General features: G+C 42.0%; 1 protein-coding gene across 1 annotated transcript in view; it reads right to left on the bottom strand.

Annotated features, from left to right (window-relative positions):
* Positions 1 to 9,682: 9,682 nt before the first annotated feature.
* Positions 9,683 to 16,934, bottom strand: part of endog (endonuclease G) — a 44,520-nt gene continuing 37,268 nt past the window's right edge. The window contains exon 6 of the mRNA XM_034169634.1: positions 9,683 to 9,913. Coding sequence (XP_034025525.1) covers positions 9,683 to 9,913 — 231 coding nt within the window. The remainder of the gene's footprint in view (positions 9,914 to 16,934) is intronic.

Consider the following 16,934-nt stretch of genomic DNA (forward strand, 5'->3'; position numbering starts at 1 on the left):
AGCTGCCCCTCATATTTGGAACTCCCTCTCTGACCACCAGAGGGCTCCACAAACTGTGGAAGCTTTTAAAAAAGCCTCGAGACATACCTGTTTAGACAGGCCTATCACAGGTCTCAACAATTTGAATCTGTTGCATCTTAGTCTATTTATTTTATTGTTTTATTATTTTATTTTGGATTTATTATATTCTGGTTACTGTTTTTATTTTAAGATTTTATGTTTTTATTGTTTTATTTATCCTTGGTTTTATTTTTTCCTGTAACACTTTGAGATTTTTATTAATGAAAGGTACATTATAAATGAAATGTATTATTATTATCATGACATTGTTGAACGTGATGTCATTGAATGTCACATTACACTCACTTTGTGTAAAACATCCAGTTGTGTTGATTAAGTACTAACGAGTCCCCACACTGCTTAGCTCCTGAGATCTGACGGGATCAGACTGACACAGAGCAGACTGACAGGAATTGAACACTAATTTAGAATATTATTATTTTTCTTCTTCTTGGTGGTGGGACAAAGTGCTGGCATCCTCCTGCTCAGTCTGAGAAACACCCAGAGCAGACAAACACTGAGGGAACCCTTGAAAACCCTTAAGAAGTAACTTCCGTCATAAGGAATTAATGCATTTCCAGACGTCATCTTCCAAAACAAAGGTGTCATGTGCACAACAGTTTTCATCTGTGATAAATTCTGGCAACAGGTCAGATTATAAGACTTTTATTTAATCCGTGAGTCAGCTTCTAAAGTTTTAGCTTTTGTTGCTCCATTAATTAACCCCATGTCGTCTTCTCCATTTTTTGTAAGAGCGTTACAATGCTACCTACAGGCCTGGCATGTGTACTACAGCATTTTCACATGGTTTCATTAGATCTGTGAGAACAGAGATATTTCTTGAATGGAACACTTTTGAAAATGACAGACAAAGATTGTGTAGTAGAGTTCAGTTTCACTGTAGACAAGACCTTAAAAACATGGGATGAAATTAAATTAAAATAACTGAGGAATTATTTTCTTTCGGGGTGCTATTACAAATCCAGGGGGAGTTCTAGTGCCCCCTAGCACCACCCATGGTGAGCACCTTTTATGGCAGCACCCTCACATCAGGGTGAATGTGAGGCATTTGTATGTAAAGCGCTTTCCATGTCAGCTGATGTTCACCGAGTTCACAGAAGGTTTTGTGCTTGTTCAAATCTGGACAGATGAGGCAGAGAGATTTATCTTCTCCTGCAGCTGATGGTTCATTCTGGGACAAGTGGACATAAAGCTCGTCTGTCTGTGAAAGGACGCCTCACGTCAGACAGGCGATTACTGTTCTGATGACAACCTGAAGCACGAGCTAACTAAAAACAATCACCATGGAAGACAAAACGTTTCTGTATGTGAACATTCAGTTTGAATCACGTGTCCCCGGGTTTCTTTTTGCCCTACGTGTTCCTGATGCCATTGTGTGGAAGGTTTTAATGTAGAAGTCGATACATTATGTTCTACGGCGACGTGGAGCTGCCAGCCATATAAATCTAATTTGACTCAGTAACATGTAATAATGTGAAAGGTTTCATGTTATAACGTGATATTACGTTATAACGTGATATCACGTTATTTCGTGATGCACAACTATCATGTTATTTCATGATATAGTATTTTCACATTTTATCATGAAATTATCATGTTATTTCGTGATAAGAAATTATCACATTATTCCGAGATATGAATCTATCACGTTATTTCATAATATGAAATTATCATGTTATTTCGTGATAAGAAATTATCACGTTATTCCGAGATATGAATCTATCACGTTATTTCATAATATGAAATTATCATGTTATTTCGTGATAAGAAATTATCACATTATTCCGAGATATGAATCTATCACGTTATTTCATAATATGAAATTATCATGTTATTTCGTGATAAGAAATTATCACGTTATTCCGAGATATGAATCTATCACGTTATTTCATAATATGAAATTATCATGTTATTTCGTGATAAGAAATTATCACGTTATTCTGAGATATGAATCTATCATGTTATTTCATAATATGAAATTATCATGTTATTTCGTGATAAGAAATTATCACGTTATTCCGAGATATGAATCTATCATGTTATTTCATAATATGAAATTATCATGTTATTTCGTGATAAGAAATTATCACGTTATTCCGAGATATGACTCTATCACATTATTTCATAATATGAAATTATGTTATTTTGAATTATGAAATTATCGTGTTATTTTGTGATAAACATTTATCATATTTCATGATATTTTTACATTATAACGTGAAAACATCAATATGGTTTTACTTTGATACACAGCCAAGCCAGTCTACTAGCGCACTTCCCTTTGACGTCACGTCATCTCTAGCGTTTGCTTGAGGATGGCTGAAAATGGGATTCTCCACTCTTGAGATTTCTTCGAGGTCGGGGTGTTCCAGAGGACTGTCTCCTTCGAATGGAGCAAGATCATGTAAGTGTATTTTACTGTTTACGTCCTCAATTTGTAGTTCTGCTGAATATGGCTGCTAGGTGCTGCGGCGAGTGATTGGCAGTGGCAGTGCGCAGCTCTGCTAAAATTCGGCAAATATGTGGCCTTAAGCTCTGACACATGTCTGTGTTTTTTGATTCTCATGGATAAAGACCAATATTGTTGACGGCATGCACTCCAGTCTTAAACCGCAAGGATAATCAGAAAATGGGGCGTAGCACTAGTTGCTAGCTATTTGGCTTCTCCTGTAAAGGGGAGAGTCTGCTCCCAAGCGCTGTTCTGTTTGGACTTTGGACACTTTCCCGGGGAGCTTCAGTACTACACATGAACTTGAGCATTATTAGTGTAAACATGGGGTGGGGGGATCCTACGTTGTTTCAGAACTGTAGTTTTGATATCACTGCAATACTATATTTACTAGAGAAGGCTGTAAACGCAATGTTTTGACCACCAGATGACGCTAGCATATAAATAAAGGGCGCTATATCTAAGGCTGTTTGCTTTTGTAAACTCTGATTCAGGTGATGGCTCCAGTCAGTCTGCATTTGACACTGCACAAATAACAATGGTAATCATTCCAAGTTTTGTGTAATCCCTCGGTATATCTAAATAACATGAGAAAAATGTACAGATTTATATTTAGTGAAGGTCAAAGTTGGACATTTCCCATTCAATTTTCCATAGGGAGACACTATAGGAGATACTAGAGGAACAGGACCAAAGATATGAATTTGAAACATTCACAGTTGGTTATTCACATTAAGGCAACTATTTTTTTGCATTAAACATTTTCTGAAATAGTACGATTAAATATCCAATTGAGATCACATCTTAAATAGGCTATGTGGTTAAATAGGCCTAAGCAGCAACAGGCCAAACTTACAAAAACAACACCACCATGTATTTATATAGTACGGCGACGTGGAGCTGCCAGCCATATAAATATAATTTGACTCAGTAACATGTAATAACGTGAAAGGTTTCATGTTATAACGTGATACTTATTACGTTATAACGTGATATCCATCACGTTATTTCGTGATGCACAACTATCATGTTATTTCCTGATATGGTATTTTCACATTTTATCGTGAAATTATCACGTTATTCCGAGATATGAATCTATCACGTTATTTCATAATTTGAAATTATCACGTTATTGCGAATTATGACATTTTCATGTTATTTTGTGATCAACATTTATCACGTTATTTCATGGCATTTTTACGTATTGATTATGGGGGGTCTGGGGGTGCTCCCCCAGAAAATATTTTAAAAGACCAAGTCAAATTTTGTGTATTCTGGTGAATTTTAATGGGTATGGACCCCTCTGAAACAAAGAAAACTCACTTCAATCTGTCAAGTAAAAATTCTTTGTCTTCTGTAGTATTTTGATCTGTTCTAATCCGGTGAATGCACCAAATGGGTGCTGTGTCGCTGTACAGTCAATAAAATGTTGTGAAAGTGTCGTGACATGGACCCACAACAGGGGGCGTTAATGAACGGACAATGGATAAGCCAAAAGTAACAATTTAATGTTGTGAATCGCACAACGACGTACAGACAATAACAATATGGTGACTGTCAATCATACACCAGGTGACGTGTGGGCAGGCTCGACGATAGAAGACGCCTGGCGAGAGAAGAGCCGGATCCCACACAGCTTCCACTGCCAACGGAGCTGAAGAACACCGGAGCCGCCAAGCCCTGCGCCCCAGGTGCCCGCTGTCTTCAGCAGTCAGACCCGGTACTGCTGGCAGAGAACAGAGACAGTCCAGATGAGTGTGAGGTCGCACACTCAGTAATCCCACAGTCTGTATTCAGTAAGGAGGGAAAACCTCCACCTCCAATCACACACTCGTGCAGCTCCTGTCTAACCACTTATCTGGTTTGGGGTGTGAAGCGAAGCCGTCGCTGATCACACCAAACGCCAATCCCACAGATAAGGAAACCACAGGAAAACGGCTGCAAAGAAGTTCAGACTATTAGTCAGTGTTAAGTCAGCAGAGAAGTTACCTGAATGGTAGCTGATTTCTCGGCGGGGAGGTGGAGTTGCAGTCCGGCCTTTATGGTGGTGGTGATGAGTAGTGGATGAGTGACAGCTGGTACGGATGATGAGTGACAGCTGTCACTCCTGGTCGCTCCGACACCCTCTCGTGCTTGAAGCCCGCACTTCAAGCAGGGCGCCATCTTGTGGTGGTGGGCCAGCAGTACCTCCTCTTCAGCGGCCCACACAACATAAAATACAAAATTAGGGCCTAAAGCAACAGACAACGTTGTTCTGCTGTGCACAATAACACTGTCACCAGTTTTGAAAACACACATGCACTGAGAAACTTAAAACTGGCTTATTCACATTTAATCTGTAAAATGCTCTCACTCGTAAAACTGCATTTTTTTTCTTGTGTAAAAACACAGCTTAGATGTGGTTTGACACAAACAAATTGTCATTAAACTTAAATAAAACAGGGATGAAGTGGAGGTTTAAGAGTCACTAGGTGTTCACAGGAAACACTTATTACTATATTTATTTATTTATGTTCATTGTTAGTCGGTTTTACCTTTTCTGTTGTTTTGTTTTATCAGGTTCTTTTTGTCTGTTTCTCTAAAATTGTATTGTAGCATTATTAGTTATTACTTTTGTTGTTGTTGCTATTATTATTATTGTTAATATATAAATAAAAATAAATAAAAAATATTACAATTCGTAATACATTTGACTCTTGCAACAACAAACACTGAGCCATTAATTATACTCAACAAAAATATAAACGCAACACTTTTGGTTTTGCTCCCATTTTGTATGAGATGAACTCAAAGATCTAAAACTTTTTCCACATACACAATATCACCATTTCCCTCAAATATTGTTCACAAACCAGTCTAAATCTGTGATAGTGAGCACTTCTCCTTTGCTGAGATAATCCATCCCACCTCACAGGTGTGCCATATCAAGATGCTGATTAGACACCATGATTAGTGCACAGGTGTGCCTTAGACTGCCCACAATAAAAGGCCACTCTGAAAGGTGCAGTTTTGTTTTATTGGGGGGGGGGGATACCAGTCAGTATCTGGTGTGACCACCATTTGCCTCATTCAGTGCAACACATCTCCTTCGCATCATCCGTGAAGAGAACACCTCACCAACGTGCCAAACGGCAGCGAATGTGAGCATTTGCCCACTCAAATCGGTTACGACGACGAACTGGAGTCAGGTCGAGACCCCGATGAGGACGGCGAGCATGCAGATGAGCTTCCCTGAGACGGTTTCTGACAGTTTGTGCAGAAATTCTTTGGTTATGCAAACCGATTGTTTCAGCAACTGTCCGAGTGGCTGGTCTCAGACGATCTTGGAGGTGAACATGCTGGATGTGGAGGTCCTGGGTTGGTGTGGTTACACGTGGTCTGCGGTTGTGAGGCTGGTTGGATGTAGTGCCAAATTCTCTGAAACGCCTTTGGAGACGGCTTATGGTAGAGAAATGAACATTCAGTACACGAGCAACAGCTCTGGTTGACATTCCTGCTGTCAGCATGCCAATTGCACGCTCCCTCAAATCTTGCGACATCTGTGGCATTGTGCTGTGTGATAAAACTGCACCTTTCACAGTGGCCTTTTATTGTGGACAGTCTAAGGCACACCTGTGCACTAATCATGGTGTCTAATCAGCATCTTGATATGGCACACCTGTGAGGTGGGATGGATTATCTCAGCAAAGGAGAAGTGCTCACTATCACAGATTTAGACTGGTTTGTGAACAATATTTGAGAGAAATGGTGATATTGTGTATGTGGAAAATGTTTTAGATCTTTGAGTTCATCGCATACAAAATGGGAGCAAAACCAAAAGTGTTGCGTTTATATTTTTGTTGAGTGTAGTTATTATACAGAAAACAAATGTACACAAACTGCTGAGATGCAAATAGCTTAATGCTAACTTTAACATTGAAAACACCATAGACATGCTAACACATTAGCATTGGTCCAGTTTTTAAGTTATAAAATACATCTATCAGCTGTTTTAGAAGACCATAACAGGTCGGTTTAATATAAAAAAGATAAATATTACTCACAGACGTATGCTCTTTAGGGTTTTAGTGGGGGAAAATTAAGATAAAGGGAAATAAAACATCAAACCATCGAAACAGAGTCGGATCATTGCTTCATTGGTTCAAAGCAAAGCAATGCCTCGCTCTACTTGGGGAGTGTCTGCCAATGTTCCCACGACAACAGAGAAGAGAAGGACCGTGGCTCATGGCAAGCAGTAAACAGAGTGGAGAGGAAGGAAAATTCACAGTCCCTTCCTCCGCGGTCCACGCTGACATTGCAGCTGTTTTGATTAGTGCAGAATGGGATGTTGCTTTGACAGTGAGACTATCACATTTCATCCCCAAAACACACATGACACCACGTGCGCAAACATATGTGTGGTTAAATTTTCCAAATGATGGAAAACTGTCGTGGTGACGGAGAACTTTAACCCATGCAATAATGCTAATTGGACTGCATTTATATAGCACTTTCCATCTTCATCAGACGCTCAAAGCACTTTACAATAATGCCTCACATTCACCCCAATGTCAGGGTGCTGCCATACAAGGTGCCCACTACACACCGGGAGCAACTAGGGGATTAAGGACCTTGCTCAAGGGCCCTTAGTGATTTTCCAGCCAGGCTGGGATTTGAACCAAGGATCCCCTGGTCTCAAGCCCAACACTTAACCACTAGACCATCACCTCCCCTGCTATGGTCTTTTCTTAAAAACTGAACAAAAACAACTGAATAATAAAAAAATAAATTCTGACATTCCCAAACGGGAGATAATTATTGTGATCTCCTTCTGGCAGCTGCTTATTTTGTCACATATGGCAGTTTCAATAACTAAACAGAAAAACAGATTCAATAATTAAACAGAAAAACAGATTGCTGTTGTTAAAATAATGTGCACGTACATTATATTTTTATTCTTCAGATTTCTTTCTTTCCTGACATCATACAGTGAATCCAGAAAGTATTCACAGCACTTCACTTTTTCCACATTTTCTTATGTTACAGCCTTATTCCAAAATGCATGAACGCTACATTTTTCATGTAAACTTTTCATGTCCTGCCTGCATGCGTGGGGCCTGAACCAACAGCTGGACTCCATCTGCCTGGACTGACTGGAAATGCTCAGACCGCACTGCCCAATCTCCTTTGGCCTGATCTCCAGAGGTGGTCACATGTCCCTCATGCTGCCCACCTTCAAGGAGTCTCTGCTCCGACAGTTGTCCCTGGTGATGGGTCGTAAGCTGAAACTGTCAGACATTGTGGGGAAGAGGACGCATGGCGTGTCGAAGGCCATCACCACGCAGCACCTGTTGTCATCATCTCGCTGGCCAACATGCTGATGGGTATGACCAATGCCACCTTTGTTGGAGAGCACATGAAGAAGGCACCAGTCAAGCCTCCCAGACCAGGAGGAACCCCAGACACTCAATGCAGAGTTTGGTGCAGAGATTGAGCCACCAAAGGGTTAGGCCCGAGCTCGAGCCGGTGGCCAGGCACCCAAGGGCTTTGGACTAACCAGCGGAGGGTCATCCAACTACTCTCTAGCCAGACACACCTGTAAGGCACTGACCGTCCTCCTGCTGCAGCCACCAAGCCCCAAGCTGCTGCAGCCACCAAGCCCCAAGCTGCTGCAGCCACCAAGCCCCAAGCTGCTGCCTCATGGCACCATCTGCCGCACCACCATCAATCTGATTGGCTGCGGCCTCACTGTCTGGGAGCCATATATGGACATGTCAGCAGTGCTGATGGGACTGCTGGAGATGTGTGCCGACGCAGAGAAACAGCTGGCCAATATCACGATGGGTTTGCCTCTAAACCCGCCAGCGGATTCAGCCTGTTCGGCTCGCCACGCCCTCTCAATGAGTGCTACTGCTCGACCACCCGCCTTCATCACTACCATCGCCAGAAAGGTTCATCGGTACAATGTGGCCCAGGCGAACTCTGAGTCCCACCAGAACATTCACACCACAACTCTGGCCAGAGTCAAAACCAAAATCCTGTGTGTTATCGACATCCTGATAGAGAAGATGCCTGGGGACACTGTGGACCTGCTGGTCGAGGTCATGGATATCATCATGTACTGCACTGAAGGTTCTCTGGTGAAGAAAACTGCAGGGACTGCAGCAGTGTTTCCCTGCAATCTGCAGGTTTCACATGGTTGGTTACTGTGATCGCAGTCACTGCATCGCTGTTGGAGCTCATCAGGGTTCAGTTGCCCTCTACGATGTTCAGACCGAAAAATGCCAGACCATGATGCCTGACATTCATGCCAAAGAGTTCAATCTTTGTCTCATCAGACCAGAGAATTTTGTTTCTCCTGGTCTGAGAGTCCTTCAGGTGTCTTTTGTCAAACTCCAGGTGGGCTGCCATGTGCCTTTTACTAAGGAGTGGCTTCTGTCTGACCACTCTACCATACAGACCTGATTGGTGGATTGCTGCAGAGATGGTTGTCCTTCTGGAAGGTTCTCCTCTCTCCACAGAGGAATGCTGGAGCTCTGACAGAGTGACAATTGGGTTCTTGGTCACCCCCCTGACTAAGGACCTTAGTCAGGGGGGTCTGTCTGACTGTCAACTGTGGGACCTTATATGTAGACAGGTGTCCAATCAGCTGAAGTGACCCCAGGTGGACTCCAATTAAGCTGTAGAAACATCTCAAGGATGATCAGCGGAAACAGGAGGCACCTGGGCTCAGTTTTGAGCTTCATGGTAAAGACTGTGAATACTTATGGACATGTGATTTCATACGTTTTTTTTATTATTTTTAATTAATTTGCAGAAATCTCAAAAAAAAAAAAAAAAAATTCACACTGTCATTACCGGGTATTGTGTGTAGAATTTCGAGGAAAAAATGAATTTCATCCATTTTGGATTTAGACTGTAACATAACAAAATGTGGAAAAAGTGGCGCGCTGTGAAAACTTTCTGGATGCTCTCTAAAAACAAAACATTTGATTTTAATGTGCTGTGACGAATCTGTTCAGCTTGACACCTGCTTATAGACTCCACCCCTGCAGGTGGCCACAGGTCCCATTAGTCAGCCGGACCAAAGCAGGCAAACTGCGGTTTATCGGGCGGAGGTGGACTCTGGGACCTGCAGTTTATCGGGCGGAGGTGGACGCTGGGACCTGCGGTTTATCGGGCGGAGGTGGAGTCTGGGACCTGCGGTTTACCGGCGGTGACGGCCTGCAAGCTGGTGGTTCTCTTCATGATGTTGGGGACAAATATGAGTCCTGATGCTCGCTCAATGGTTTCTATAGGAACAAGGAAGCGCTCCAGGGGAATTTTTTCATCAACAGGATGGTTTGGTAATATGTACGACCTTAGCTCCACCCCTGCAGTGTCCACTCGCTCCAAAATTAATACCTGAAGAAACAAACAGTATTCATTGATGTGCTGCCACCTAGTGTTGAACGATATTCCATCCAGAAAACACTTAATTTTACAAAACAGGTCATGTGACTGACTGCAACCAGTGGCATGTCCAAAAGGTCAGTCTGTGAGATCTGTTTGGTTTGTTTTTGTGCACATCACTAGCGTTTACTTTCCCACCTGACAGTGCTTTTGTCACGTGGATTAATAATCTACTTTTGTGTGTGTGTGTTTGTCTGTGTGTTTGCGTCTGTGTCTGCGTCTGTGTCTGTGTGTTTGCGTCTGTGTGTTTACTTGCGCTTCTGCACCTTGAGGCAACTCTGTTGTGATTTCGTGCTATATAAATGAAAATAAATTGAAATTAAAAAACCTGTTTGTGTCTGCGTGTGTCTGTGTGTGTTTGTGTCTGTTGTGTGTTTGTGTCTGTGTATGTTCGTGTGTGTTTGTGTGCGTTTGTGTCTGTGTGTTTTTGTTCATGTGTGTGTGTCTGTTGTGTGTTCAAGTGTTTGTGTCTGTGTGTGTCTGTTGTGTGTTCAAGTGTTTGTGTCTGTGTGTGTTCGTGTGTGTGTGTTTGTGTCTGTGTGTGTTAGTGTTTATGTCTGTGTGTGTTCGTGTGTGTGTGTTTGTGTCTGTGTGTGTTAGTGTTTATGTCTGTGTGTGTTCGTGTGTGTGTGTTTGTGTCTGTGTGTGTTAGTGTTTGTGTCTGTGTGTGTTCGTGTGTGTGTGTTTGTGTCTGTGTGTGTTAGTGTTTGTGTCTGTTGTGTGTTCGTGTGTGTGTGTTTGTGTCTGTGTGTGTTAGTGTGTTTATGTCTGTGTGTGTTCGTGTGTGTGTGTTTGTGTCTGTGTGTGTTCGTGTGTGTGTGTTTGTGTCTGTGTGTGTGTGTTTGTGTCTGTGTGTGTTAGTGTTTATGTCTGTGTGTGTTCGTGTTTATGTCTGTGTGTGTGTCTGTGTGTGTTAGTGTTTATGTCTGTTGTGTTTGTGTTTAGCAATCAATCAATCAATTTTTTTATATAGCGCCAAATCACAACAAACAGTTGCCCCAAGGCGCTTTATATTGTAAGGCAAGGCCATACAATAATTATGTAAAACCCCAACGGTCAAAACGACCCCCTGTGAGCAAGCACTTGGCTACAGTGGGAATGAAAAACTCCCTTTTAACAGGAAGAAACCTCCAGCAGAACCAGGCTCAGGGAAGGGCAGTCTTCTGCTGGGACTGGTTGGGGCTGAGGGAGAGAACCAGGAAAAAGACATGCTGTGGAGGGGAGCAGAGATCAAACACTAATGATTAAATGCAGAGTGGTGCATACAGAGCAGAAAGAGAAAGAAACAGTGCATCATGGGAACCCCCCAGAAGTCTACGTCTATAGCAGCATAACTAAGGGATGGTTCAGGGTCACCTGATCCAGCCCTAACTATAAGCTTTAGCAAAAAGGAAAGTTTTAAGCCTAATCTTAAAAGTAGAGAGGGTGTCTGTCTCCCTGATCTGAATTGGGAGCTGGTTCCACAGGAGAGGAGCCTGAAAGCTGAAGGCTCTGCCTCCCATTCTACTCTTACAAACCCTAGGAACTACAAGTAAGCCTGCAGTCTGAGAGCGAAGCGCTCTATTGGGGTGATATGGTACTACGAGGTCCCTAAGATAAGATGGGACCTGATTATTCAAAACCTTATAAGTAAGAAGAAGAATTTTAAATTCTATTCTAGAATTAACAGGAAGCCAATGAAGAGAGGCCAATATGGGTGAGATATGCTCTCTCCTTCTAGTCCCCGTCAGTACTCTAGCTGCAGCATTTTGAATTAACTGAAGGCTTTTTAGGAAACTTTTAGGACAACCTGATAATAATGAATTACAATAGTCCAGCCTAGAGGAAATAAATGCATGAATTAGTTTTTCAGCATCACTCTGAGACAAGACCTTTCTGATTTTAGAGATATTGCGTAAATGCAAAAAAGCAGTCCTACATATTTGTTTAATATGCGCTTTGAATGACATATCCTGATCAAAAATGACTCCAAGATTTCTCACAGTATTACTAGAGGTCAGGGTAATGCCATCCAGAGTAAGGATCTGGTTAGACACCATGTTTCTAAGATTTGTGGGGCCAAGTACAATAACTTCAGTTTTATCTGAGTTTAAAAGCAGGAAATTAGAGGTCATCCATGTCTTTATGTCTGTAAGACAATCCTGCAGTTTAGCTAATTGGTGTGTGTCCTCTGGCTTCATGGATAGATAAAGCTGGGTATCATCTGCGTAACAATGAAAATTTAAGCAATACCGTCTAATAATACTGCCTAAGGGAAGCATGTATAAAGTGAATAAAATTGGTCCTAGCACAGAACCTTGTGGAACTCCATAATTAACTTTAGTCTGTGAAGAAGATTCCCCATTTACATGAACAAATTGTAATCTATTAGACAAATATGATTCAAACCACCGCAGTGCAGTGCCTTTAATACCTATGGCATGCTCTAATCTCTGTAATAAAATTTTATGGTCAACAGTATCAAAAGCAGCACTGAGGTCTAACAGAACAAGCACAGAGATGAGTCCACTGTCCGAGGCCATAAGAAGATCATTTGTAACCTTCACTAATGCTGTTTCTGTACTATGATGAATTCTAAAACCTGACTGAAACTCTTCAAATAGACCATTCCTCTGCAGATGATCAGTTAGCTGTTTTACAACTACCCTTTCAAGAATTTTTGAGAGAAAAGGAAGGTTGGAGATTGGCCTATAATTAGCTAAGATAGCTGGGTCAAGTGATGGCTTTTTAAGTAATGGTTTAATTACTGCCACCTTAAAAGCCTGTGGTACATAGCCAACTAACAAAGATAGATTGATCATATTTAAGATCGAAGCATTAAATAATGGTAGGGCTTCCTTGAGCAGCCTGGTAGGAATGGGGTCTAATAAACATGTTGATGGTTTGGATGAAGTAACTAATGAAAATAACTCAGACAGAACAATCGGAGAGAAAGAGTCTAACCAAATACCGGCATCACTGAAAGCAGCCAAAGATAACGATACGTCTTTGGGATGGTTATGAGTAATTTTTTCTCTAATAGTTAAAATTTTGTTAGCAAAGAAAGTCATGAAGTCATTACTAGTTAAAGTTAATGGAATACTCAGCTCAATAGAGCTCTGACTCTTTGTCAGCCTGGCTACAGTGCTGAAAAGAAACCTGGGGTTGTTCTTATTTTCTTCAATTAGTGATGAGTAGAAAGATGTCCTAGCTTTACGGAGGGCTTTTTTATAGAGCAACAGACTCTTTTTCCAGGCTAAGTGAAGATCTTCTAAATTAGTGAGACGCCATTTCCTCTCCAACTTACGGGTTATCTGCTTTAAGCTACGAGTTTGTGAGTTATACCACGGAGTCAGACACTTCTGATTTAAAGCTCTCTTTTTCAGAGGAGCTACAGCATCCAAAGTTGTCTTCAATGAGGATGTAAAACTATTGACGAGATACTCTATCTCCCTTACAGAGTTTAGGTAGCTACTCTGCACTGTGTTGGTATATGGCATTAGAGAACATAAAGAAGGAATCATATCCTTAAACCTAGTTACAGCGCTTTCTGAAAGACTTCTAGTGTAATGAAACTTATTCCCCACTGCTGGGTAGTCCATCAGAGTAAATGTAAATGTTATTAAGAAATGATCAGACAGAAGGGAGTTTTCAGGGAATACTGTTAAGTCTTCTATTTCCATACCATAAGTCAGAACAAGATCTAAGATATGATTAAAGTGGTGGGTGGACTCATTTACTTTTTGAGCAAAGCCAATAGAGTCTAATAATAGATTAAATGCAGTGTTGAGGCTGTCATTCTCAGCATCTGTGTGGATGTTAAAATCGCCCACTATAATTATCTTATCTGAGCTAAGCACTAAGTCAGACAAAAGGTCTGAAAATTCACAGAGAAACTCACAGTAACGACCAGGTGGACGATAGATAATAACAAATAAAACTGGTTTTTGGGACTTCCAATTTGGATGGACAAGACTAAGAGACAAGCTTTCAAATGAATTAAAGCTCTGTCTGGGTTTTTGATTAATTAATAAGCTGGAATGGAAGATTGCTGCTAATCCTCCGCCCCGGCCCGTGCTACGAGCATTCTGACAGTTAGTGTGACTCGGGGGTGTTGACTCATTTAAACTAACATATTCATCCTGCTGTAACCAGGTTTCTGTAAGGCAGAATAAATCAATATGTTGATCAATTATTATATCATTTACTAACAGGGACTTAGAAGAGAGAGACCTAATGTTTAACAGACCACATTTAACTGTTTTAGTCTGTGGTGCAGTTGAAGGTGCTATATTATTTTTTCTTTTTGAATTTTTATGCTTAAATAGATTTTTGCTGGTTATTGGTAGTCTGGGAGCAGGCACCGTCTCTACGGGGATGGGGTAATGAGGGGATGGCAGGGGGAGAGAAGCTGCAGAGAGGTGTGTAAGACTACAACTCTGCTTCCTGGTCCCAACCCTGGATAGTCACGGTTTGGAGGATTTAAGAAAATTGGCCAGATTTCTAGAAATGAGAGCTGCTCCATCCAAAGTGGGATGGATGCCGTCTCTCCTAACAAGACCAGGTTTTCCCCAGAAGCTTTGCCAATTATCTATGAAGCCCACCTCATTTTTGGACACCACTCAGACAGCCAGCAATTCAAGGAGAACATGCGGCTAAACATGTCACTCCCGGTCCGATTGGGGAGGGGCCCAGAGAAAACTACAGAGTCCGACATTGTTTTTGCAAAGTTACACACCGATTTAATGTTAATTTTAGTGACCTCCGATTGGCGTAACCGGGTGTCATTACTGCCGACGTGAATTACAATCTTACCAAATTTACGCTTAGCCTTAGCCAGCAGTTTCAAATTTCCTTCAATGTCGCCTGCTCTGGCCCCCGGAAGACAATTGACTATGGTTGCTGGTGTCGCTAACTTCACATTTCTCAAAACAGAGTCGCCAATAACCAGAGTTTGATCCTCGGCGGGTGTGTCGTCGAGTGGGGAAAAACGGTTAGAGATGTGAACGGGTTGGCGGTGTACACGGGGCTTCTGTTTAGGGCTACGCTTCCTCCTCACAGTCACCCAGTCGGCCTGCTTTCCCGGCTGCTCGGGATCTGCCAGGGGGGAACTAATGGCGGCTAAGCTACCTTGGTCCGCACCGACTACAGGGGCCTGGCTAGCTGTAGAATTTTCCACGGTGCGGAGCCGAGTCTCCAATTCGCCCAGCCTGGCCTCCAAAGCTACGAATAAGCTACACTTATTACAAGTACCATTACTGCTAAAGGAGGCCGAGGAATAACTAAACATTTCACACCCAGAGCAGAAAAGTGCGGGAGAGACAGGAGAAGCCGCCATGCTAAATCGGCTAAGAGCTAGTAGCTACGCTAAGCTAGCGGATTCCTAAAAACACGCAAAGTGAATAATGTGTAAATAATTTAGAGGTGATTCAGCAGAAGGAGTGCTTTAGTTAAGGCACGTAAAGATTACACTGGGAAACAAATCGTAATCTAGATAACTAGATCAATCTAACTGCGCAGATTAAACAGCTAACAGATACAGAAAAACACCGCTGTGCTCCGGAACAGGAAGTGATACAATACCGCAGTGAGAGCCAACCACCAGTAGAGGCAAGCGAAGTGTTTGTCTGTGTGTGTTCGTGTGTGTTAGTGTTTATGTCTGTGTGTGTTAGTGTTTATGTCTGTGTGTGTTCGTGTGTGTGTGTTTGTGTCTGTGTGTGTTAGTGTTTATGTCTGTGTGTGTTCGTGTGTGTGTGTTTGTGTCTGTGTGTGTTAGTGTTTATGTCTGTGTGTGTTCGTGTGTGTGTGTTTGTGTCTGTGTGTGTTAGTGTTTATGTCTGTGTGTGTTCGTGTGTGTGTGTTTGTGTCTGTGTGTGTTAGTGTTTATGTCTGTGTGTGTTCGTGTGTGTGTGTTTGTGTCTGTGTGTGTTAGTGTTTATGTCTGTGTGTGTTCGTGTGTGTGTGTTTGTGTCTGTGTGTGTTAGTGTTTATGTCTGTGTGTGTTCGTGTGTGTGTGTTTGTGTCTGTGTGTGTTAGTGTTTATGTCTGTGTGTGTTCGTGTGTGTGTGTTTGTGTCTGTGTGTGTTAGTGTTTATGTCTGTGTGTGTTCGTGTGTGTGTGTTTGTGTCTGTGTGTGTTAGTGTTTATGTCTGTGTGTGTTCGTGTGTGTGTGTTTGTGTCTGTGTGTGTTAGTGTTTATGTCTGTGTGTGTTCGTGTGTGTGTGTTTGTGTCTGTGTGTGTTAGTGTTTATGTCTGTGTGTGTTCGTGTGTGTGTGTTTGTGTCTGTGTGTGTTAGTGTTTATGTCTGTGTGTGTTCGTGTGTGTGTGTTTGTGTCTGTGTGTGTTAGTGTTTATGTCTGTGTGTGTACGTGTGTGTGTGTTTGTGTCTGTGTGTGTTAGTGTTTATGTCTGTGTGTGTTCGTGTGTGTGTGTTTGTGTCTGTGTGTGTTAGTGTTTATGTCTGTGTGTGTTCGTGTGTGTGTGTTTGTGTCTGTGTGTGTTAGTGTTTATGTCTGTGTGTGTTCGTGTGTGTGTGTGTTTGTGTCTGTGTGTGTTAGTGTTTATGTCTGTGTGTGTTCGTGTGTGTGTGTGTTTGTGTCTGTGTGTGTTAGTGTTTATGTCTGTGTGTGTTCGTGTGTGTGTGTGTTTGTGTCTGTGTGTGTTAGTGTTTATGTCTGTGTGTGTTCGTGTGTGTGTGTTTGTGTCTGTGTGTGTTAGTGTTTATGTCTGTGTGTTCGTGTGTGTGTGTTTGTGTCTGTGTGTGTTAGTGTTTATGTCTGTGTGTGTTCGTGTGTGTGTGTTTGTGTCTGTGTGTGTTAGTGTTTATGTCTGTGTGTGTTCGTGTGTGTGTGTTTGTGTCTGTGTGTGTTAGTGTTTATGTCTGTGTGTGTTCGTGTGTGTGTGTTTGTGTCTGTGTGTGTTAGTGTTTATGTCTGTGTGTGTTCGTGTGTGTGTGTTTGTGTCTGTGTGTGTTAGTGTTTATGTCTGTGTGTG

The sequence above is a fragment of the Thalassophryne amazonica genome, chromosome 5, assembly GCF_902500255.1.
Source record: "Thalassophryne amazonica chromosome 5, fThaAma1.1, whole genome shotgun sequence".
NCBI lineage: Eukaryota > Metazoa > Chordata > Actinopteri > Batrachoidiformes > Batrachoididae > Thalassophryne > Thalassophryne amazonica.